The sequence below is a fragment of the Falco biarmicus genome, chromosome 5 (genome assembly GCF_023638135.1).
Source record: "Falco biarmicus isolate bFalBia1 chromosome 5, bFalBia1.pri, whole genome shotgun sequence".
Lineage (NCBI taxonomy): Eukaryota > Metazoa > Chordata > Aves > Falconiformes > Falconidae > Falco > Falco biarmicus.
The window spans coordinates 39831796-39856314 of NC_079292.1; the positions used below are offsets into that span (position 1 = coordinate 39831796).

At 38.6% G+C, this 24519-nt stretch overlaps 1 protein-coding gene across 1 annotated transcript in view; it reads left to right on the plus strand.

Annotated features, from left to right (window-relative positions):
* LRIG3 (leucine rich repeats and immunoglobulin like domains 3) overlaps positions 1-18227 on the plus strand; it is a 43812-nt gene extending 25585 nt beyond the window's left edge. The window contains exons 6-19 of the mRNA XM_056341838.1: positions 108-251; positions 573-716; positions 1130-1273; positions 2655-2735; positions 3401-3472; positions 3846-3917; positions 6527-6690; positions 10119-10439; positions 10984-11265; positions 11860-12312; positions 12525-12683; positions 13783-13926; positions 14015-14290; positions 17388-18227. Coding sequence (XP_056197813.1) covers positions 108-251; positions 573-716; positions 1130-1273; positions 2655-2735; positions 3401-3472; positions 3846-3917; positions 6527-6690; positions 10119-10439; positions 10984-11265; positions 11860-12312; positions 12525-12683; positions 13783-13926; positions 14015-14290; positions 17388-17632 — 2701 coding nt within the window. The 3' untranslated portion in view covers positions 17633-18227. The remainder of the gene's footprint in view (positions 1-107; positions 252-572; positions 717-1129; positions 1274-2654; positions 2736-3400; positions 3473-3845; positions 3918-6526; positions 6691-10118; positions 10440-10983; positions 11266-11859; positions 12313-12524; positions 12684-13782; positions 13927-14014; positions 14291-17387) is intronic.
* Positions 18228-24519: the final 6292 nt, after the last annotated feature.

Consider the following 24519-nt stretch of genomic DNA (forward strand, 5'->3'; position numbering starts at 1 on the left):
ATGTGCAAGAAAAGCATTTAAATAAGGTTTGTTTCCAGAGAGGGAAGAAAGGTTGTTTGCATGCAGTGAACTTTACTGTGCTTTAACTGTAAATTTTATTGATGCAGGGAGCTGAATCGCAACAAAATTAAAAAAATAGATGGGCTTACTTTCCAAGGACTTCCAGCTTTGAAATCATTAAAACTGCAGAGAAATGGGGTTACTAGGCTCATGGATGGTGCTTTCTGGGGATTGACCAACATGGAAGTCTTGTAAGTATAAACTTCTTGCTGATAGATTCTGCTGATAACGTCTTCGTAGAAGTGAACAAAATAAATGGAATTGCTGGATAAAATGTAAAGATGTTTTTGAATTAAATTGTTCTAGTGTGGCTTGAAAAGCAACAAGCAGTCATTGGTGAACGTGTAGGATAGCACAATCTGAATGCATGCATACAAGTAGATGTAAACTAAGGCTGCAACTATATAGCCAGTACCATGAGGTCAGATGTGGACCCTTGGCAAAGTGTGCATGTCACAGTTTCTGAAGCTTATGTCTTTTATCTGTTTGTATATGTTTGTGTGTGTTTGTAGGCAGCTGGACCATAATAACTTAACAGAGGTAACCAAAGGCTGGCTTTATGGCTTGCTGATGCTGCAGCAACTCCATCTCGGCCAAAATGCCATCAGCAGGATCAGTCCTGATGCCTGGGAATTTTGCCAAAAACTCAGTGAGCTGTGAGTAGCTTTTATTCTATTGCAGTTTTGAAAGCCAGGTACATGCCAAAGCATGAGCTTCTTACCACTGATCTGTGAATTTTTCATAACAAAGTTTCCAAGGTGACAGCAACTTTTTTGTTTGTGAGACAGTTATATTTTGTTGAAAGAAGTTGAAGCCAACCGTGACTGCTTCATTTCACTGTGGCATTTGAACCAAAACTGTAACAGTCATTTTCAAATGAAAGAAGTTAATCTGCAATAATCTGTGAATTGTTTGAAACAGTACACAAGCTGTGTGGTCAGAAAGGCTTTGTGATAGCTGTAAAGGAAAAAACTTTGTCCTACCTTTACTCTTGAAAATTCTCCTGGGTTGAACTGAGTAATAAGCACTGCAGCATACATTAAAATATGTTTTTTCCTTGAATTTGCAGAGATTTAACGTTCAATCGCTTAACAAGATTAGATGATTCAAGCTTCGTTGGTTTAAGCGTGCTGGTTGGACTGTACATTGGAAACAACAAAGTAAATTACATTGCTGATTGTGCCTTCCGGGGACTTTCCAGTCTACAGACCTTGTAGGTTGACAGACTCAATTTTTAAGGTCGAAAGCCTTAAGAAAAACCCTCAGTGTTTATAGATACTTTCTTTTTTCCCATATGAAATATGCAAGGACCTTTTATTAACTATCCCAGATCAGCACATGTTTTTCTTACAGTAGGATATTTGTTTCAGAATAGTTGGGAGGGGGAGGACTTCCTCTTTTGTTAAGGCTGGGCACAATGGCTGGTGATAATTATGATATGAACTTTCTGTAGCATTATTATGGGAAAGGCACGTCTCCATTCAAAGGCAGCAAGCAGCACTGCTACCCAGAGCTTTAGGGATCTGGATCATAGTTGTATCTTAACTGAATCAACATTTTCCCTTAACGGTAAAAATAAGAAGATGACACTCAAAGCTCTGTATTACTATGGATGTTGATGCTTGTTGTGACTGGGCAATTGCTTTAAGCATTTGAGCATTTTTTGAAATAACATTTTGTAAAGGAAGAGGAAGAAAGAAGTAAATTAATCTAAATATATTCCACCTCATTAAAGTTTTCCAATTGCATACTGTTGACTCATCTGTTAGCCAGATGAATGGAATCGTTGCCTTTCCCTCTACGCTTTGAAAAGGGTGCTAATACTTTACTTTTAGGGGTTTGCTCACATCCTCACACTTTGGGCATCTAGGAAAGAAACAATTCAAAGGGATGTATGCTATGTTTCTAAAGTATACAGAGGGATATAGATCGTAAAGAGAGGAAGTCAGAGACTTGTGAAGTGTCTAGGAATTGTTAGACTTTTCCTCCTAGATTTTTTTTTCTCTCCTCTAGCCCTGTTGATTCTTTGCTGAAACACCATTCTTTTCACAAATCTCTCATCTCTTTAATGCTTTACAGATAATTAAGCTAGTGTTGTGGATGTTGTAGGATGTAAAAATGATTCACTTTATTAATAAATCTCTGTGTGTTCTCTGTGTGTTAGCTAATATTATGAACTTAACAAATGCATGAGTATGTTTTATTTCGAAGGGACAAACGTTGATCCCTTCCCTTCCTATAATACTCCTTCTCTTAAGATAATCCTGTATCTGAATACCTTTGTAGAGGAATGTGTGTTGTTTTTTTTAACAATTCATAAAATTGTTAGGTTTGTAATCTCTTTAATTATCAGTGGAAAAAGTACTAATAGTCCTCGAAGTCTCTCAGTAAAAGTTGAAATTAAATAGCTAATCAGGAAGAGCTTCTCTTAAAACAAACAAACCCACCAACCCACACCCCCCAAACAAACAAAAAACAACCTACCAGAAAGCTATTTCAGAAATTGTTATACATAATACATATTCTTGAAGAACTATGTACCTTGTTCTTTTTAATTGCTCTTGTGGTTTGATTTCTCCTCCCCACTTAAACAGGGATCTGAAAAACAATGAAATATCATGGACTATTGAAGATATGAATGGCGCCTTCTCTGGCCTAGATAAACTTAGGAGGCTGTGAGTATTGCTACAATATTTGTAGCTCATAATTCCTTAAAAAAAATAGCTTAGATTATGTGTGTTTCAAGGGACAAGCCTAACACTTAATGATAATGTATTTTCCATAGCTGAGATAATTATTTTTAATCCCTTACCACTTTGTTCTCTATAAAATGTTCTTTTCCTATAAAAGAAATTCCAGATTGTTCAAGTCAAACTAATCTGAAATATTTTAAATATTACTACTAATTATGAAAACATTTCTCAAAGAATGAGGGTTTCCCATAATAGGAAGCGATAAGTGCGTTATATGACAAAGGCATAGTGACAGAGGTTGTCTGGTAAAGGAATGCAGCATTCAGTGGAAGTGGCTTCATTGCACTGAAATTTTCAAATGGGCATCTATGAAATAAAAAGATGCTTATGTGTGTACATTTAGAGTAGTCCATATCACTGAACTGTAAGCATTAAACATCTTCTAAAATAATTGTAAAAGCTAGGTGTTTACTCAAGGGGAATAAATTAGTATCTTCTAGAGGTGAGACATTTTGCTGCATTGGGGAAGGTCGAGTGGTGAATATTAGTCACAGTTTAGAAATTAATGCCAAAAATGCAATTGTTCAGCTCAAAAATGCTTCTATTTTATTGCATCTCTTTTTGCAACATGTACTTACATTTTTCAGAATACTCCAGGGAAACAGGATTAGATCCATTACAAAGAAGGCATTTTCTGGTTTGGATGCACTTGAACACCTGTAAGTAGCAGAAATTAACATTTAACCCAACAAAATAGTTTTTGATAGTAAATGAATTGAAAGTAGGACTACCAAGCTTTACTTACGATTTTGAATAAAATACACTTACCCTGTTTACTACTGTGATCTTGAGAAGGTTCTTCTATTTTGGAGTTATGTTGAATATGAATTTTGGAATTAATGCACAAAGTGTTACGTATTAAGCGTGCTATAAAACTCTTTAATCCCGTCTCTTTAGTTTTTGAGCTAGGGGATCCTTTGTATATCACTAAGGTAGCAAACTATTCCTTGAGTCTTAAATGCATTCAGTTTAATAAATTACTCTTTAGTCCTCTAATGTTATTCCTCTAATGTTATTTTTCTTTTTTCCTAGAGATCTAAGTAACAATGCAATTATGTCAGTTCAAGGAAATGCATTTTCACAAATGAAGAAACTCAAAGAATTGTAAGTTTCTGTCTAAACACACCACCTCTATTAAATATACGTATATTCATTTAAATATGTAAATGAAAGCCATGTAAGATATTGCCTGATGCCATAATAAACTCCCCCTGTAACCTCTCTGAAGTCACTTAAGGGTATGTGAGTGTTTTGGTGGGTTTTGGTTTTTATGTGATGACTGTATTTAAGTGAGAGACTGTAGGATAGGAGGCATTAATTTTCTGCCACATTTGGTGTCTGGAGTCCTTATTTTAAATTGGCTGATCTCTAATAGGTATTAGATAAGGGAGACTTTGATGTAATGTGCTATAAGATCAGCAGTGCTATCACTGAGCTAAAGCTTACCGGACCAGTGAAATACAGTGTGTAATTCTTTTGTAAAGACCTGGTTGTCATCGCTTGTAATTGGGTCTTTCTGTCCTGTAGTCGCAAAGGGGCAGATCTTCAGAGAAGTCATGAAGCGGTCACTGGGAAGAGTGTATTCTTCTAGTGAGTTTTTGGGGGGTTTTTTTTGTCCTCTTGCCCTCTTTTTCTGTGGATAAATGCAGAAAAACATTGTCACTGTTCTCTGTGATTTGAGCACAGCTAATTCTTTAGCATATATCTTACAACTCCTCTATTCATATCAGCCTTCTCTAGTCACTTCTGTTGTTCTCAGCTGCTTTGTGGATAATCTGTCAACAAGCTAAAGAACAGCAAAAAGATGCCGCTCTCATTATAAGTAGAAACTGCCTGAAGCTTGTCTGAAGTTTTTAATTTGTGTTCTCCAGACTCCTGTCAAGTATCACCCTAGTAGCTGGTGCTCTACTTCATCTTAACATATTAGTCCATGTTGGGTGCCATAGATAAACTAACAAGGAGCCTTGCGTATTTCATAGAATCATAAAACAGACCAGTTTGGAAGGGACCTCAAAAAGTCATCTGGTCCAGCTTCTGTGGAAAAGGGAGCCTAGATGAGATTATCTAGCACCCTGTCCAGGTGTGTCTTGAAAACCTTCGTTGCTGGAGACTCCATCACATGCCTTGGGAGGTTGCGGGTATATGACTGTTCACATTGTGAAATATTTCTTTCTTGTATCCAGACAATATTTGATTAATTTAAGTTCAGTTTGATGTTACCCATATCCTAGTGTAGCTGCAGCTGCTCTAGAAAGCAGCAGCCATGCTTCTACCATAGTGAGTTGTTTTCTGCCTTTCTTCTTCCTTGAGTTGGATCTGGTTGTATTGCTTGATTAGTTTGCTGAACTCACTCAGCCAGCTGCAGGGTAACTCAGCCAGCCAGCTGCAAGGCAATTGCTAGATTTGGCACAAGAGAAGTGGTGGGAGCACAGTGACGACAAACAGGGATTGATATAGATGACTTGAAGAGTGATCAAATGTGATGGAATGACAGGGTAACACTGCTCCAGGAGGTGTAAGATGCTGTAAGATACCAGACTATGAACACTTCAGTGAAATAAGTATTCAAGAGTTGTTGTTGTTGTTTTTTTTTTTTTTCTGTACTTTTCTTGAAACACCTGGTAGACATCCGTTATGTCTGAGAAGAGATAGGCAGATGGTAGAAAGTACTGTCCCAGAAGAAAGATTATTAAGTATAAATTCCTATATGGTAATTTTATTCTGAGGCCCTGAGAGAGTAAACCTGAAAATAATATGACAGAGAGAGAGCCACTGCATCAGGGTAGCAAAAAACGCTGTGGTTTCTCTGCCTCCTAAAAATAACAAGAATGCCCCTAGAACTGCAGTGAATGATGACCTGTTTCATCTCAATACGAACTGGTGAGCTGGCATCCTAGGTTTTATCCATGCAGTGTTAGTGTGGAAATGGCACAGAGACGCTCTTCCTTTACTTCAAGAAAAAAATCAAGAATTGGTATGTCTTCATTTATCTTCAAAGCTGTATCTCTCCCTTGATCCATAAATTATTTTTGCCTCTCCTCCAAAAACAGGTAAGATGAAGAAATGGAATTTTGTTACTGTGTTTTTTAATGTGTTTTTTTCTAGGGTGATTCTGATTTTTCAGGTAAAACTGAGAACTCTCTTACTTCAACTCCTGGTTCTAGATACTTCACAGAATATCCCTTTGCTTTCTTATTTCTTTTCCCCTCTGTGAATGTAGCTATTCACATAGTTTAGGTAATCTGATGCATTTGTTAGATTTCAACACTTAAGTATTCCTCGTTTCCCTACTCCCCTTTTAAAATATTTTGCCCAAGATAAATTCTGACTAAAACGGAAATGAAGGAATGAAATTGTCTCAGCATTAGCTTCCAGGGCACCTCCCTTCTGGACTGTTCTCCTACATGCCCATTATGTGTGTCCTGTTGCTGAGTGTAGTCTTGTACCCAAGATGCTACAAACAAGCCTGACTGCCTGGCCTTACATTTGTAGCAGAAGCTGGGAGTTCAGAATACCATGTCTGCTTCGTGGAATGTAGGAGTCATGACAATGGTGTCACCACATCTGAGCTAAATAATACTGCTGTAATTCTCTTGTGATATATGTGTTTAGGCTAAAAATTTAGTTTTGTTACTGATGTGCTCATATAGATCTGTATTACAAACAGACAAAACAAGCAAGCAGGCTTTGAATGTAACTGTGCTTTTTCTTAGGCACCTAAACACGTCAAGTCTCTTGTGTGACTGCCAGTTGAAATGGCTACCACAGTGGATGTCAGAGAACAACTTTCAGAGCTTTGTAAATGCCAGTTGTGCCCATCCTCAGCTGCTAAAAGGGAGAAATATTTTTGCTGTCAGCCTGGATGGGTTTGTCTGTGGTGAGTATAGCCTCTATTTCTCATTCCATAGGACAAATTTTGCCAAATGCATTTATTTTTATTGTGGTGTCTTTGATATGTTTTAATTTCTCAAATAAAATGCAGAGGATTTAATGTTTGCTAACATTTCCTTCTCAGTTCCCAGACTGTGATGTTGATGCTCAAAGCTTATGGCTTTGCACAAGATGGGGAGTGGTGGTTTTGTAACTCTTATTGCATGTACAGCTTGCTTACATAGTGCATAGCATAGCATGCAAGGGAAAGCTCAATAGTTTCTGGTGGTAAATGTATACTTCTCTAGATTTAGAAGATGGATATTGTTTAGATAACTTTCATTTTTAAGTGAGACATATTTTGGCAAACTCAAGATGCAATTTTTTTGGTTTGATTATTTGTAAATTATTTTCATACTTCATCAGTCTCGGGGTTATTCCATAGCTGAGAAAATCTGAAGGTAAAGTAGCCATACTGGCCTCAGCTCTGATCTTTTTTGTGTGTGCTTGTTGTCTGCTTCAAAAATTATTTGGACCATGTAAGTTATTGCCTGTATGTAAACTGTGTTTTAAAACATCAGATTACCACAGTTTCGTTGCTTATATTTTGTATTTCAGTATGCCAGAGAGTAAATGCTAGTAAAATAGTTTTACTTTAAGACTTGAGAATTTGAGGTGATAGCATCTGCCTTTAAAATGAAATTTCTTTGTGTGTTTAGTAACATTGGTTATCACCTATTTCTTAAGTTTTCTATTTAATGCAAAGGGAAGAGTAAAGATGTGTGTTTGAGTACTCTGATACATTAAGTGGGAACTTTGAAAGTATCAGGAAATTAAAAGCTAACTGCATTTCTTGTATTACTGTTGTATAAGTTTCATTTTTCTTACTAAAGAAAATTAAAACTTTATAGTCTTCAGTGACAAAACAGTAACCATGTTTGTCTTGTTTCCTCTCATAGCAAATATGACTGCTTAATTTTTACTATTGCCACTCATACCCTTTTTTCAGTGGGAAAGCAGGCACAGAATATAAAATAGTGTACAAAAATGTTTTTTCCCTTATTAGCAGTCAAATGTTTAATATGTTAATGCTGAATAATGAGTGGGTGGTGCATAATCTAGCTGCTGCTGGAAAGGAGAAGTTGACATAGTGCAGGAAATTACAGATTACTCAATAGCTAGTGGAGTCTATATGAAGTATACATCCTTATTTATGAGAAACCACAAGGAATCATGATCTTTCTTCGAGCTGCTGAATGCCATTTTAAATGAATTAATCTCAAACCTTTTAAGATATATTAGCAAAAAAGGATGTACTAAGAGTAGGTTCTTACATTTAATATGTAATTGTCATGCAGAAGTAACTGGAATTTCTTAATGAGTGTTTCACTGTTTGTTAAATCTTGAAAGCGTGCCATCACTAGACATTTGGGTGTACATCCCTTGTCTTAGAAGTTTCCAGTGGCCTCACTTGCTTTTACAAAACTTTCAAGAGGAGCATGTTAAGTCCTGTCTGAAATTAAAACAAACAATCTATTAATAATCTATTAACATAGAATGTATATGAGTTTATAAATTGTCCCAATCAAGCCAAGTTATATTTTTGACAACAGTTAGGAGATGGGAGGGAGTCACCCTAAATTTGTTAAAGGAAAGCGTGTGTTAGGCAAGGGTTCCATATCTGTGAAACTAAAAAATAGAAAATCTGCATAATTTGTGCTTCCTAAGATCATGTCTTTCAAGCTGAAACAAATCATGAGACATTTGTGTTCTAAAGGTAACTGGAAGAAAAACAGAATAGATGCTTTTTTGACCTATATTAATTGCTTCAAGATAACATAGCAATGCTAAGAAAGTACCATTTAAGTGATGAATAACTTGTTTTCTCTTTATATAGTAGTCAGGTAGCTTCTATATGTAGTAGTCAACTAGCTTCTATAAAATGAGAAGTATGTGTGTGCATTTCTGTGATACATATATTCATATACACTGTCAATTGATTCTGTTCTGAAAAACCACATTGCCAGTCTCATCCTAGAGTGTTCTTCTGTAGTCAGTAGTATCTGCTTATTTGAGTGACCTTTTCATCCCCCCTTCCTGCGAAAATAATTAAGATTTGAAGATATTTTATTACTCCATTGATAGTACAACTAAACCAGAATGAAGTATGTTCTGTCCTTTCACAAGGCTAATTGTAAATATTTAAATGTTTTACTTACTTTCACTGACTTTGCACAGGGATAACTAGCAACTCCATTTGCAAATGGTATAGTTTATCACGGAGGAAAACCAAGTGGCCTGGGAGATTCTTAAGGCCCATACTTAGGGTCCCAGGTCAGGGGATCCACATTTTCCTGTCACTGGAGTGCAGCTCCAGCCTTGCAAGTGTTCTGCAGGCAGCTCATGTTAAGGCTATCAGCCCATCTCATTTTCTTTTGTAGCACACAGTGTACAGGTTCTTCAAGGAAATAATGCGTTGACCCTGGTATGTTGTTCCCAAACAAATAAAGACGTAAGAAGGTAAAGGGGCTAGGTAAAACCTGACTTTCTGCAGTGCAGGCAGGGTCTGCGGTAAGGAGTATTTGGGGCCCAGGGCTTTTTCTGAAGTCCTTGTGAAATTTGGGCCTGTGTCTTTGTCAGGAGGTAGGAAATATCTTGAAAGTTAGGAATACACTAAGGCTTTTGCTTACCGAAGACCAGACATTTAGTTGCTTGCTCCTTTTGTACATGCAGTGTATATGCAATTGAAAGAATAAATAGTTCAGAAGGCAAGTAATTCTGTAAACTCACAAAACGGCACTTTACTATTGGAAAGTCACCTTCAAAGGGACCTCCAGAAACTAATCTCCTGAAGTTCTTGTGTGCTGCCCTGCTTAAGGGAACTTCAGCACTGCTGTGTTTGTAAGGTGGACCAAGCAGCCACAAATCACTGGAACAGTGACTTTTGGACTTGATGGTTTTTTGTGGGTTTGAGGAGAACCCTCGACATTAACTTGCAGTTTCTGATGGCAGAAGAACTATGGTTTCAATAAAGGAAAACTCAACAGTAGCCTGAGGTGTTGTAAAGATGAGGGGTAAGTTTCATGACTGACATTCGGAATAGTTCTTACAAATGTCAGGGGGTAGTTGTCTCCTCCTTAGTGCTGCTGTTGAGCAAACTGTACGCACAGTCTGCTTTTAGATGTACTTTCTCTTCAATAAGAGATGACTTGGCACAATAAACTCCTAAATATGGTATCTTTAAATGCCCTAAGGCTAACAAAATTGAAAATGAAAGCATTGTATATCCATTTTATAAATACCTATCTGACTCTTCTCTCAAACCGATAAAACAAGGCTTACAAACTATTTCTATAAGAGTCCTCAGGCCTCACGTATAGTATTTTTTTTCTTCTTCCTCTGTGTTACTTTTTCTCCCTTCATCCTTCTGCACAGATGATTTTCCTAAACCACAGATCACTGTCCAGCCAGAAACCCAGTCAGCAATCAAAGGCTCCAATTTGAGTTTTGTATGTTCGGCAGCCAGCAGCAGCGATTCTCCAATGACTTTTGCATGGAAGAAAGACAATGAATTACTGCAAGATGCTGAAATGGAGAATTATGCACACCTCCGGGCCCAGGGTGGTGAAGTGATGGAGTACACCACCATCCTTCGACTGCGCAATGTTGAATTCAGTAATGAAGGGAAATACCAGTGTGTTATTTCAAATCATTTTGGTTCATCCTACTCTGTCAAAGCCAAACTTACAGTAAACAGTAAGTATGCTACTTCTTGCTTGGGGACTTGAAGTAGAATGATTTTAATCAAGATATGTGAACATAGTTTTTTCCTTTCTCATTATATGTGACTTTAGAAGATGCCTTAAATAAGCTGAGATTAATTCTAAAAATATATCCACTTCTAAGATCACCGTTCAGTTTTACCTCTGGCCTCATTGTGCTGAACCATAGTATAGGAAAAAACAAATAGTAAACCACAATTCGTAGTAAATCTGACAAAATCTGTGTAATAAGATGGAAAAACATTTGTCTTTTCTCCACAGGAGGTAAGTGTATACTCTGTTCCAAGGTACTATGGAAAGGTCATGTAGGAGGCTGTTAGTAGAAATGAGATTTTGATCAAGATGGTCTCACATACTTCATAGATCTCTCCCTTTCTCTTTGGTGGCTACTGATAAATTTAGGTTGTAAGCTTCTCCAGCACTTTTAGGCCCAAGAATTAAGAGTTAAGAAAATGCTGTGCAAAACCCGAAATGTTATGTTTCATTTATTCATTTTGGTATCACTAACTTTTCTTTAGTGCTGCCTTCATTTACAAAGATCCCTATGGACTTAACCATTCGTGCTGGGGCAATGGCACGTTTGGAATGTGCTGCAGTTGGGCATCCTGTCCCGCAGATTGCTTGGCAGAAAGATGGTGGAACAGATTTTCCTGCAGCGCGCAAGAGGCGCATGCATGTCATGCCTGAAGATGATGTATTCTTTATTGTTGATGTAAAGATTGAGGACACAGGAGTTTATAGCTGTACAGCTCAAAACACTGCTGGAAGCATTTCAGCTAATGCAACGTTAACCGTACTAGGTAAGACATTGGCAATCCTTGATGGTGTAATCTCCTTGAAGAACAAAACTATTGCTGAGCACTTTCAAATTCATAAGCTGATTAAAAGTAGCAAAGCTGTGAAAGTGTTGTATAGGAACAAAAATATTCTGAAATAATTTCTGTTTACACATAGATAGAAATACGTACTTCAGCACACAACCACTATTACGCAAAATAATAAAAGTTTGTTACGTTTCTCAGTGCATACACTATGTCTGATACGTGGGGAGGGAGGGAAGGGGGCTTCTATTTTTGTTAAGAGACAGGAGATTTTGTTTAACTTGTCATTTCCTGATGTTTTATTAGCCATTTTTGAGCTACTTCTCTGCAATCTTGAGCATGTATGTTTGGCCTTTTTACTTTCTAAGGTAGTTGAGTGTCTAGGTCTGTTCAATTGACAAACTGTAGGCTCTAAGATCAAATTCCTTGAGTGTGTTTTTTCTGAGAATGAGAGTAAGCTTTATTAGGCCTTACTGATGCATTTAATTTAGCTTTTCCTCTTGAGCTGTGAAGGGACATGTTCCCATTCTTGCAAGGTCATTTAGAGTATAATGGCTTATGCTTTCTTTTCAGAAACACCATCATTTTTGCGGCCTTTGCTGGATCGAACTGTAACAAAAGGTGAAACTGCAGTTTTGCAGTGTATTGCTGGTGGTAGCCCTCCACCCCGACTGAATTGGACTAAGGATGACAGCCCTCTTGTGGTAACGGAAAGACATTTCTTTGCTGCAGGCAATCAGTTACTAATTATTGTGGACACAGATGTGGAAGATGCTGGGAAATACACTTGTGAAATGTCTAATACTCTTGGAACAGAACGGGGCAACATCCGTCTTAATGTAATTCCTACTCCCACCTGTGATTCTCCTCAAAACATTGCCCCATCACTTGATGATGATGGATGGGCTACAGTTGGCATTGTGATCATAGCTGTGGTTTGCTGTGTGGTGGGCACTTCCTTGGTGTGGGTGGTCATCATCTACCACACCAGAAGGAGAAATGAAGATTGCAGCATCACAAATACAGGTGTGTAAACTGAAGGTTTGCCTTGGAAAGCAAAAAAAAATGTTTGTGGTTGCTTTGCAATGACTTTATTGTAGGAACATTTGTGTGCTTTGACTCAGAGTCAGAAGGGTGAATTACTTGTTACCTTCAGCGCTTTGCTGACAAGTTTAAAAATACTTCTACAAACTCTGAAGTGCGTTGATGGCTTTTGTGTGTGTTTTGCTTCTCCACAGATGAAACAAACTTGCCTGCTGACATTCCAAGCTACCTGTCATCCCAGGGAACACTGGCTGAAAGGCAGGATGGATATGGTTCATCTGAAAATGGCAGTCATCATCAGTTCCTCACATCTTCTGTGGGAGGGTATTTCTTGCAGCAGAGGGACAGTAATGGTAGGTGTAAAATAGTAAGCAGATTTTCCATGTTGCTTGAGTTGCTGCCGTTTGGCTATTGTCTTTCAAGCTAAGAGAAATAACATTAAAGAAATGTCTTCAACAAAGTTTAAGAGAGCATATGAAATGTATTGCTTGGGTATTGCTTCGATGAGGTAATAAGTAACTTGGTTCTGTTCATCCAAATGATGCTACGGCTTTGCTTTAATCATGAAGTTTTTCTCTATAGTCTCAAGGGTAAAATTAAACTGATGATCGCTTTTCCAAAATAAGAGTGTCCGAAAGGAGTTACAACAGCATGCTTTCCTCTGTTACAGCTTGAAAAGAATGCTTTTAATGGAGTGTAGGCATAGGTGGTAATACCAGTGTAACTTTAGTATAATAAAACTGGTTAAACTTTCCTGTTAGAAAAGTCATTAGTGTCCGAGTCAATAAAGGATTTAAGGTGATTGCAACTTAAAAGCTGCAGTACTTAATATTTATACGTCTGGCCCCTGAGAATGCAGAACATAATCTGGGTTAGGGAGGAAAAGGCAACTTACTGGGAAGGGGTTGGGGTCAAGGGGTACAGTCAGGGTTTGAGGCAGGGGGGGAATGGAGTAGTGGTGAGAAAATTCTGCAGTTGTAGGGTAGTGAGAGGAGCAGCCTGTTTGTGGAGTAAAAACCGCAGACCATGTCCACAGCTTTCAGGAACCACTGAGCTGAAAGTCAGTGTTTGAGCACCCAGTGGCTCTCAGATTCTTCCACCTGGGATTTTCTTGTTAGCACTCTGCTCCAAAAGGTGGCTGTGTGATGGAGCATAAGCCTGGCTTCCAGTACAGGAAGGAAATCCCTGGTTCTGATCCCTGTAATTTGGTTTGTTCTGTTATCCAGGGACTGTGTAATGAAGCAGTGTGACATATTCTCTGTCAAACTAATTAATTGAACACTTGCTAGAATTAGAATTCTCATCAAAAGATTAGGTTAAACTTAAGCTCTAAATACACTGTGAAATGTGGTTGAACTGATGGGGTTCTTAAAAGAATAAAACTTAGTTAAGAAACCATAAGCTGAAACTTAAGAAAAGACCGTATGCTGACATGTCAATTTTATTTTTAAGGCATTTGCCATCTAGATAATGGCAGTGAAGCAGACCTTGAAGGTGTTGCAGATCCATTCCTATGCCACTATCTGGGGACTTCAGGGACTTTGTATTTGAAAGGAAACACATATGGCTCTGAAGCCTTTGAAGCATACAGTGCAAGTAAGCTGGGGAGGGGAAAAAAGTTTTAGTCATAATTTGATCTTATTCTATGATGAATCTATATAAAAACAATTTTTCATTTTTTTAGGTTGCAGCCCTGACCAAAGAACAGCATGCCTGGACCCTTATGAGTCTGGCTATTTAAAGAAAAAGGAATGCTATCAGTACTCACCTCCACTGGAAGATCCATTTGACCAGTGTGTTGGCGTTATTGGGATGCAGGCTACAAGTAGCAAATTTATTAACTCCGTTTATACTCAAAATGAAGGAACTGGACTAAAAAGCAAAAGTCTGCATTCAGACACATTTGATTTAAACAGAAGTTTGGAACGTTCATCTGTTATCAGTAACAGCACTTTCATGGGTATGTTCTAGCTATTGTTTTTTATTCAACCTGCTGATATCCTTGCTGTGTAGTTTCCTACTTCCAACACTAAGCAAAACTGATTTCTGAGCTGCTTCTTTCCCACTCTTACAGTAGGTAATTCTGTAGTAGTGTTTAAATGTTCATATAGCTGGCATTGTGAAAAAACTAATTTTGTGCCATTTTTCGTGAGCTTATTTTTGTGGGTGTCTGTGAATTTATTAAGATATAATATAAATACTTTAGAAAGGAGGAGAAGAGAGACAGGAAGTAATTGAGAAAAGGCAGTTTGAGAGTTGTTCTTGACGTTTTGCATGTATTCTTGTCTTTTTGTTTTCTTCCTGCCTGAGTAACTTACAATATTGCATTTAGGCTCACTCTCACCACTGCTGTGCATGAGGACAGTTGGATGCTCCAGTACTCAGGATGCCTGCTGGGTCCTACCAGGAGTTAGCCAGGAGATGGACCCTATCCTGTGTTGCGAAGGGGGGCAGCTTGGGGCTTGGTCAGAAGCAGAACTGACACATCAGTTGTTCAGCTGTGACAGGTCACATGTGGTAGTCCAGTGAGGTGGTTCACCTCTGGATGTGACACTGAGCCATGTTGTGCTTCTCAGGAAACCTGACTTTTAAGGACCGTTAAATACAACATGCCAAATGTTTGAAGTTCAGGAACAGAAAAGTGATTACAGTAAAACTGCTTAATGAGCATATTTAGATTACCAGGGTATCTTGATAGGTTACACTTAACATAACAGTGTCATCAGTGGAGTGATTCTTATCTTGTCTTAGTATAGCTGGCAGATTTCCATTGATGTTAGGATACTCAAACACACCTTAACAAACTTCAGGCATACCAGAAGTTTTGCCTGACAGGCAAAAGCCCCAGGAGGGCTCAGGGCAGCTGGAGAGACTTGAACTCCATTGTGTGAGGATATATTGTATAATACAGTGAGCCAGAACTATTTACCCTCCAGAGTAAGGTACTGTGGGAAAATGCCCTCATTACCCCTCCTTTGTCTTCTTTTCTCGTGGTGTGTATGACAGGAGCTCCTGAAGCTTAATTCAGGGTTTAAAATTCTAATCCAGATTGCAGGTAGAGGTGAGGGGAATGAGAAGACTGTTGCTTTACCTTTGAAGCTCCCTACATTTTGGGTATTGGTTTGGTTCGTTGGTTAAAAACATGTATAAACCCACATACTGTTTTCATCCCTGTGTTATCTGAGCACCAGGTGCAGCCCTGGTACCGTGGATTGTCTCTGGGCTGGTATCAGCATGGTTGATCAAGGCGTCAGTCTTCTGGCTCTGCAAGGGGACCTGGAATGTGCATCACTGGGCTCTTTGTTCTCAGGGGGTGGGGAAGGAGGTACAAGCTCTGAAGTTTTCCCCCCTTCGAAAGCCAGATGTTTGGACTGTAAAACATTGCAGATGCCATGACATCTGGCAGAGGCCCTAGGACTACACATGGCCTCCTGGCTGCCTGCCACTATTGCTGTGGTGGGACTGTGCACACAGGGCTTTACCATGTGTCTCCTGCAGAAATTAATTGTACTGTATGTGGGTATATCCAGGAGTTAATGCAGCCTCAAGGGCTCATATTCCCACTTCTGCCCTAAAAATCTATGCAGAGCTACTTTCTTTTGTCAGGTCTCAGAGCTACTACCTCACCCAAGTTGCAATGTCATTGCCTTGGATGCTTCATAATCATTAGTACTCTTCAGTCAGACAGCCTATGGTTAGATCTTGGAGGTGGTGGCTGTGGAAGAAGTTGTGATAGATCTCTTTTTGTTAGTTGTGGGTTGGCTTCTTCAGCATCATTGTCTTAAAATTCAGCCCCCCCTTTTGCCTCGACAATCACAATGAAGAAGACAGCTGGCATTAACATCATTGTTGATGCATGAGCCAGAAAGTTCACAGCTTGGATTTATTTTTTTTTTTTTTTTTAGGACAGGATTAAGTTGTAGCTTTGGTGCTGTGAGGAACACCTTTTCATGTTGTATTAGGAGCTACATTGCTCTGCAGATCATAGGTGCAAATATGGACCTTGTCCAAATCTGATTTTAGTAACATCTTAGATTACAGTTGTACTTGAAACCTTTGCTTCTATCAACTAAGCAAAACTGAAAGGATGGTTTTTTGGGTGCAAAATTTATTAATGATTGTAGTTTAAAATAATTAATAAAAACTGAGTTCTTCAAAATCCACCGGTTGCACATTGTCCTCTGAAAATAAGTCTTTTGAGTGTCGTTTACAGGCACAATAACTTTTGATGCTGTATCCAGTGAAAAAAGAGAGGGCCCTTCTTCAAGAGGTGTTGATGCTAACACCTTCCCAATGGTGAAGAGTGACAGACACACTATTTTTTGGCTAGTGAATCCAGATACTTATGAGTAAAGATTCAACTGAATGCCAGATTCTCTTTGGGCTACATCTCTTCTAGCCATTTGCAGACAAAGCGATGAAGAGGTGTGAATGGAGAATTTTGTTGGCGGGACCTTTGTTATTAATGGGAGATGCTAGCCAGAAAAAGATTGTTTTAGCATTCAGATTGCACAGTAGGAGGGTGTTGTATAACTCTATACATGTTAGGTTTTTGTCATTTGTTGCTTTGTTTTGTTGGGGTTTTTTTTGTTGGTGGTGTTTTTTTGGAGGTTTGTAATTTTTGCTGAACTGCGTGGCAGATTTCATGTGTCATTCATTCACTGGAGAACTAAACAGGGAGACTTGTGACTTTTGCATTAGAAAGTGTCTTGTGATATGTTCGCAGGTTGGTCTGTGTACCCACCTCCACCCTCACCTCCCTCCCTCAAGAAAAATGGGCATGAAAGTAGCCATGGAAACAGGAGTAATGAAGTTGTGTGTGGCTATACATTTACTTTGGAAATGTTTCTAATCTCTCAGGTGGCAGAATCTTGCCTTATGCTTGTGATCACATGGATGTTTTCTTTTAAGGGGTAAAATAACAGTGAAGTAAAATCTCACTTTGGTGAACTTTTGCTTGGGTCGATCCTTGGCTTGCGTTCTAACATGCAGCCCTTAGTGAGACACAAAACTGTTAGCATCACTATTTCTGTACTTACTCATTTGCTGTCTTTCAGGAACATTTGGAAAGCCTTTATGGAGGCCTCAACTGGACTCTCTTTCAAGTTGTAGACAGCCAGCAAATTGCCAACCAAAAACCTCCCGTAATAATCCTCATGCCTCACTGGACTTTGATGCAGAGGCAGATGAAGATGGAAAGGAAAGGACAGTTTCTAGAGGAGAAAGTAGCATTTATACTTACAAACAGTCCTTTGAAAACTTTAGGACTTCTACTTTCCAATCCTGTGATTTGGATACATAGCTCCTTTTGGACCTGCCATTGATTTCTGGAACCAAAGAAATACTTTGACATACTACTACCTCAGTGTGGAATTTTATTTAAAAAGAGAATACACAAAGGAAGAAGGGAAGAAAGAAACCACGTGATACTATGAATTCAGAACAAATAAATACGTTTTTATTCACATAAAGCATAATTGCCAAAATGCTCTACATTTTTATACAGGGAAAACATTCCTTATGGGAGTACTATATTTCTAATTATTTTATAGCTTTGTTTTATGCAAATAATATCGTTTGTAAATTAATGGTGTAAATAATACAACATACGTATTTCTATGTCAGACTTCATTTTATTGAAATGAGTAGTAAGCATTCTAATTTTGTACTGTTACTTGTACTTTTTTACAAATGGAAACTCCATGCTGTTTGCAGGTGTCATGCATCTTATTTGCACATTACTTTTAATAAAATATGCTGCCATGTGGTCTTCGACCCACATTAGTATATGAAGAATGAAAAGCATGAATGAATTATGTTTGTATATAGTGTTGTATACGTAGGTGCTTTCTGTTGCGTGTTTGCACCTTTATTTGACTAAAACATGTGTCTTTAGATTTACTGTGTTAAATATGTTCACCTTCTAAGAGTGGGTGTGGTCCTGCCACAACTACTGGTAAGGTGGGTTGAAGCTATTTGTGGCAAAATAAGTGTGCAAATCATCCACTTTGTGAACTCCCGCTATCAGATGTGTGTGCACGCGTTTTCAGTTTTCATGTGCACAGGGCTAGTACCAACAGCTTGCCCATGCCTGTGTGCAAATACCTTGTCTGCCTCTGGCAGAGGATATGCACGGATCCATATAATGCTATTTCATAAAAGAAAAGAGACACTGTTTGTCTGCCTGGTAGCATCATTCTTTTCTAAGTGTCTTAAGCTTAGTGTTAAGTGCTTGCCAAGTGTGCAGTACATGCCCAAGTCTTTGCTTTCCCATACCCTTTCTCCCTCTTTTTTGCTTCTGCAACCACTTCTATGCCCAACATGAGAAGGTAATCCAAGTAGAAGATAATGTTTTCTTTGGTTTAACTCATGCTTCTGTTCCTTACTCAGCTGCCCTTTTCTGGTCAGAGATGAGATCTGTGCTTTTTTCAGTTGCTCAGTCAAGTCGAGCAATTGTAAATTCTTGCTGGATTAAATTTGCAGTAATGAACCCAGTGCCTTTAACTAGATGAAGTCAGAGAAAGAGGATTGCTTACTATAAAATAGTAATTAAAACTAAGGAAAAACACTCTGGTTTGTTTTTCTGTGTACAGATGCCTACTATTTTAAAAAGCTGTGGATCTCGTCACTGCTGCATTAAAACAGTGAGACTCCAAAATGGTTAATGTTACAGGACAGTGGCTTTTTAAACTGCCTACTTTGAAGGTGCAACTTTACATAGTTGCCAAATCACTTCTTTTAAACTAAATTAAAAGCAGCTGTTAGAGTAGGCCATCACAGACATCACAGCTTATGCTAGAGCAAAGGTTTTGCTGCCTGTTGTAGCTGAGCTAAGGGCTTTTTGTTATTTGTAGCCAGAAACCTGGTACCCAGATTGCGATGCAATTTCCCTTTAATTTAGGCACCAGTATGAGAGACAGGAAGTTAATCCATCCTTAGTCACTGGTGGTCTCAGTGTAGAGAATGGATTTTGCGTGCTTTAGTTGATCATATTGCCAGATTTTCTGACTCTTATTGTTAATTTGTCTTCATTGCTGCCAGATGTGCTAATGTGGTGACAGACATTGATATGGGTATTTGATTATAATTAAGTGCATTTTGAAAGAGATTAATTTTTCCTGAGTTAAGCACAAAGCTCTAAGTCAACAAGGCAAGAAATGTTAAATTTTTTTCACTCGGTAACTCCTTTTTCTCTCCCTCTTCCAGTGACCCTAGGTTTTTTTTAGGTGGAGTAGAGCTGGGGGCCATGATAGCTTGTGTTTATAAACAGACATTGCTTTTTGACATATCTAAAAAAACAGAGAGAGTTAAAAACAGTAAGTACTTGTTTCATTCCAGAATTAATGTTTATTCTTAAGACTCCGTGTTAAAGGTTCATCATGAAAAACAGGATTTTAATTTATTTTCTGTAGTGGGGGAGGGTTGGGAACAGTGACAGTGTAATTTTTATTCTTTTTTCATCTTCTCCCTTAAGTACTTTTTTTGACTCACTGTTGGAGAGCATAAAGATCCTAATCACCCAAGGATGTGGATCTCTGTACTCAAATAAATGTTCAGGGTCAATGACTGAATTTTAACTGCTTTTCATCAAGTTTCATTTAGCATCCTAAAAGTACAAATGACTTAAAATTCTATTTGATGACTTAAATATCCAGAAATGGAAATGAATGCTCCCGAGTCCTCTTTTCTGCCAGTGTGTTTTCATGTTTAGTAAGTTGATTGTGCTTAAATACAGTGGCAATCTGTAAATTGCAAGATACTTGCAATATCTTAATAGTTCTTTTTAAGACCACTGATGTAACGAAACATCTGTTTTAAAGGCTTGCAAGTTCTCTTGACTTCATTCTCTTTTTTTGTTTGGTTTTTTTTTGGTTTTTTTTGTTGTTGTTGTTGTTCTCCTTTCCTTTCCCCCTCTGAAGATCCAGATGTTAGGGAGCTGGTAGTTTGATATTTACACAGCTGAAAGCTAAATCATAAGTTGATGTGATTGGGGGGAGGAATTGTGGCCAACACCGAGTAAAGCTTACCCTGCATCTCCAGAGTCTTAGAATGAGAAACAAGTGTTGCTGAATGACAGAACAGACATTTTGCAGTTTTATGACCAGCGGCAACTGGAATCTTGTCATGATATCACTTAAAACTTGTAAAATATTCCTTTAAGGCAAAGGCAATATCCTCTTAATGCTTTACACAACAAAATGTTTTACCCAATGAACTCATACAAATAATTGCTGAATGGTTTCTGCAAGTCATGAATAATAATTTTAATAATTCTAGACAGATAAATGGAGTTACTTGGTGACCAGAATCTCTTTGGAGCAAGCATTTCCTAACTGAGTAACCTAAATGGTGTGTCTGAGATGACACTGGGGGATACCTGCATAGTTTCTTAACCAAAGGCTGTTACTATTTTAAACACACAAAACCTTAAGGAGCAGTACAGTATTTCAGGACCAAATGCTTTTAACTTGGAATGAATTACTTAACCGTAAATGGTTCTTGACAGTGCCACAACAGCAAAGAGCTAGGCTCAAACTCTCTCCTGAAGAATATTGCTACTTTTCCAACTGAATACTTAGTAGTGTTGCCAAACATTTCTTATTTCAGTCTCGGGGATATCTTGAACACTTGGCCCTTATTCCTTGAATTGCTCCAAAGAAGCTTAAAACTAAGACTTAAGATTCAAGATCCATTAAAGATTTCCAAAGATTTATACTGCTAACATTTGTGTTCTGCCAACCTTACAAGCCAGGACCATAACTGGGGATTGTGTTTCTTTTCAAGTATAAATATAAGCAGAAGTTTTACTTGTGAGACCTCTTGTTGCAGATATAGCACGTCTCGGAGAATTGTGTTTTCTCAGTGAAGGCTTCTCACTTTGTGTATTGCTTTGTCATAAAGAATGCGTCTGACTAGTTGGATGTTAGTTTAGCAGCTGTGTAAAATTATTTTATTCAGGAAATACGGCAGGGGGGTGGGGGAGCAGGGGGAGGGCCTCAGCCTGTCTAGTGAGGGCAGGATGTATGACAAGGTGCAGTTCTTGTACATATGGTTTTACTCAGATGAAGAGCGTACCAGATACCCTCCTTTATTATATTTTGGGGAAGTGTTATAGCCGGGAATAAAAGTCATAGTGTCTTTGTTCACTTACGTGTGGCAAAAAGTGCTTCTTACAGCTGTTCTGCCTAGGTGTTAGGGGTCGGTAGTTGCAGTGAAATAACATAGGTGCACATCCTGTGACTTACCGAGAGGCGCAGGAGGCCTCTCCCGTTTCCCATGCTGCCTTTCCTCTCACATCTCAATACTGGACCTGTGTCCACTGGGGATACTCTTTGGTAAATGCACGCTACTCTGTTTCCAGTTTCTTTGCTTGCCCTGTCACTGAGGTTACAAATGCATCCAGTGTACAGAGCACCCTGTAGCTGAAGGCAGTAAGTCCGTAGTGGCTGGTGCTGGAGGAGAGGAGGGGAAGTGTGGGGAGACAGGCTAGCCACAGCTTTAGGAAGCGCTTGTTGTGGATATGCAGTAAATACATAATTGAGGAGAGAGGTATAAAATATTTTAATCCAATATATGCATTTCCATGTTCTTCGCAATACTTTTTGTGTATTTAATTCCACTTATCCTCTGTGCTTTAAAATGCCAAAAGCAGCTATGCACCAAAAAGCATGTCATCTGAAGAGTTATGTCTTATTGCATGTAAAATCTCCTTTTCTGGTAGACAAGAAACAAAATCCATTCATTACTCTGTGTTTGTGTTCCAGACTAAATATTGCTGGTACAGTGCATAGTTTCCCAGGGTCGTGTGGTCCATGGGGTTCACTGTGCCAGAATGTGTGTGTGTGATCAATGTGATTCAAGAGTGCTATGGGACAGCAGGACCTGAGAGTGAAGTTGGTAGTAATTTAAGTTTGCTGCTTGTAAAACAAATTTAGACTTTGTGACTTGAGTCCAGGATTTTTTCGCACACAAAAGAGAACAGAACCATAAATTGCTCTAGATTACAGACTAGATGGTACTTCAGCATGATCACTTTTCCTTGGCCAACAACAAGTGCTTTCATGTTACACCAGTTCAGCTGGACTGTTGACCATGGGCTGTTCACCAACAAGTGCAATGCAGGAGTTTGCAATCTGAGCACCTGTATATACCATGTTTGGAAATGAATGGTGACTGATTTAAAGCCCTGTGAATTTCAAATATGACGGCACTGGAAATTAAGATTTTACTTACTTGACAGAGGTATTAAGATCCCCTGAATAGGCTGTGAGATTTTTGAAGCCTTTGCTTTGAAAGACTTGGATGCAGCATGGTCTAAAGACCCCCTCATTTGCCATAGCAATGTGCATCCTATCTACTTTCTGCACTTCCTTTGTAGATGTGCATGGGGAAGCTCTGACTTACGATTTGAGACCGCTGCTGGATAATCAAAATTCAGGTACTGATTATACAGCTATTTGAAATAATACCTTGAACAGCAAGGCTTCAGCTTCTTTCACGGTAAAATGATGCAAAACCACATCAGTTCCTATTCAGTTAAAGAAACTACCTTTGGCAGTAATCCTTGTGTCCAGTGTACTTATTTTAGAAATCTACTGAAAAACACTAATGGGGGAATTTATGCTGATGTCCTTTGGTTTTGTTTATGCTGCCGTTTTCCATTTTGCATTGCTATAACATGGAGAATTCAGGGCTGCAGCCACCATTCAACAAATGGTGAGGTTTCATGCTGATTTTCTTAGATGTGCCAGTACTTAACAGCCATATCAAATTCTGTCCTGCTGCTAATGTGCTGGCACGCCACGTGTGAGGGAGGTAATCAGAGCTACTGTAAGTCAGAGCAACAGAGATATTGTAAAGTGAATGTAGGGGAGGAAGGCTGGAGTTCCTGCCATATCATAGAGTGGTTCTAAATAATCTCCTTGTTCCAAGGGAATAATTTGTGTCGGTTTTAACATTTACTACTCACAATGCAGTTCAATAAGCTTATCAAGGAGTTAGAGCTGCCACCCTATCAGCACTTGAATGGGGCATTTGTGCCATTTTCTGCAGGACACAGTATGTTGGAGCTGGAGATACTTGGTGAGATACTTGTCTGATGCTCAGTCCACATATGACAGAATTGTTGCTGACAAAGAGCCATCTAGGTGGCAGGGCTAATTGTATCTGGAGAGATATGCACATCTACCCCAGAAATGTTAGAGAAGTTTTTGAAACTGCTTTTCAATTTCATTGTGATTCTAGACTCCTATAAATAATCAGAAAGATTTGGTCCTTCGTATGGTATCAGGAGGTCTCTCAAGACATGACTTACTGCATGCAGAAAGATTTTGCAGACTATTTCTTGACTGACATAGTTGAAAACCAGAGAGCTCATACAAAAAAATACTTGTTCCACTGGTACCGCATAATAATTGTAACACATCTCCAAATGAGGTTGCTTTTTTTTTTTTTTTTTAAATAGTTTTTTAACAGTTGTGGCTGACTAGAACAGCAATTAAGAAGCTACTATTTGAGTAAGTTGTAGAAGACACATAAACAAGCCAGCTTTTATAACTGAAACTAGCTACTCTGTGGCTTAAACTGTACTTGCACTGCTACCTGCTGTGGGTCTGTATGCCAACAGCATTAAGAAAGCACCGGTGCTACAGTGGTCAACTGCCCAGAGCCTGGCTTCTGCCACACATTGATCATATTCTTTATTAGTGTAAACTTCTTTCTCTGTTAACCTTCTCAGAAAAGGGGAAACATGGTCTCCATCATAATTAGCTTACACAGCCTTCCATGTAAGCTAAAGAATGGAAAGTGTCGGGCACACACAGCAGCCTCGTAGGTATTTGCTGTAAGCAGGGAGAAGTTAATCTGCTCTCAGATTTTGGCAAGGGGACAAACCTCTATGTTTAAAAAAGTGCTTAGAATGAATTAAATTTCACCTAAGTGTGACCACGCAGTAGGTAAAGTAATAAAATGATAGTGATGATGGAAAATATGACTAATCAGAAAGCTGTATTAACTTCATGAATAAAATTATGCTTTAATGTAAACTGAGGTTCTTAAGTGCCTCATTTTAAAAATGTGTTTGTTTATTGCACTGGAGCTTGTAACAACTGTGTTATTTCACCTACCAGCACACTCCAGCAGTTTCATCTGAAATAGCATTTTCACTCAAACTAGGTTTTGTTTTTTGTT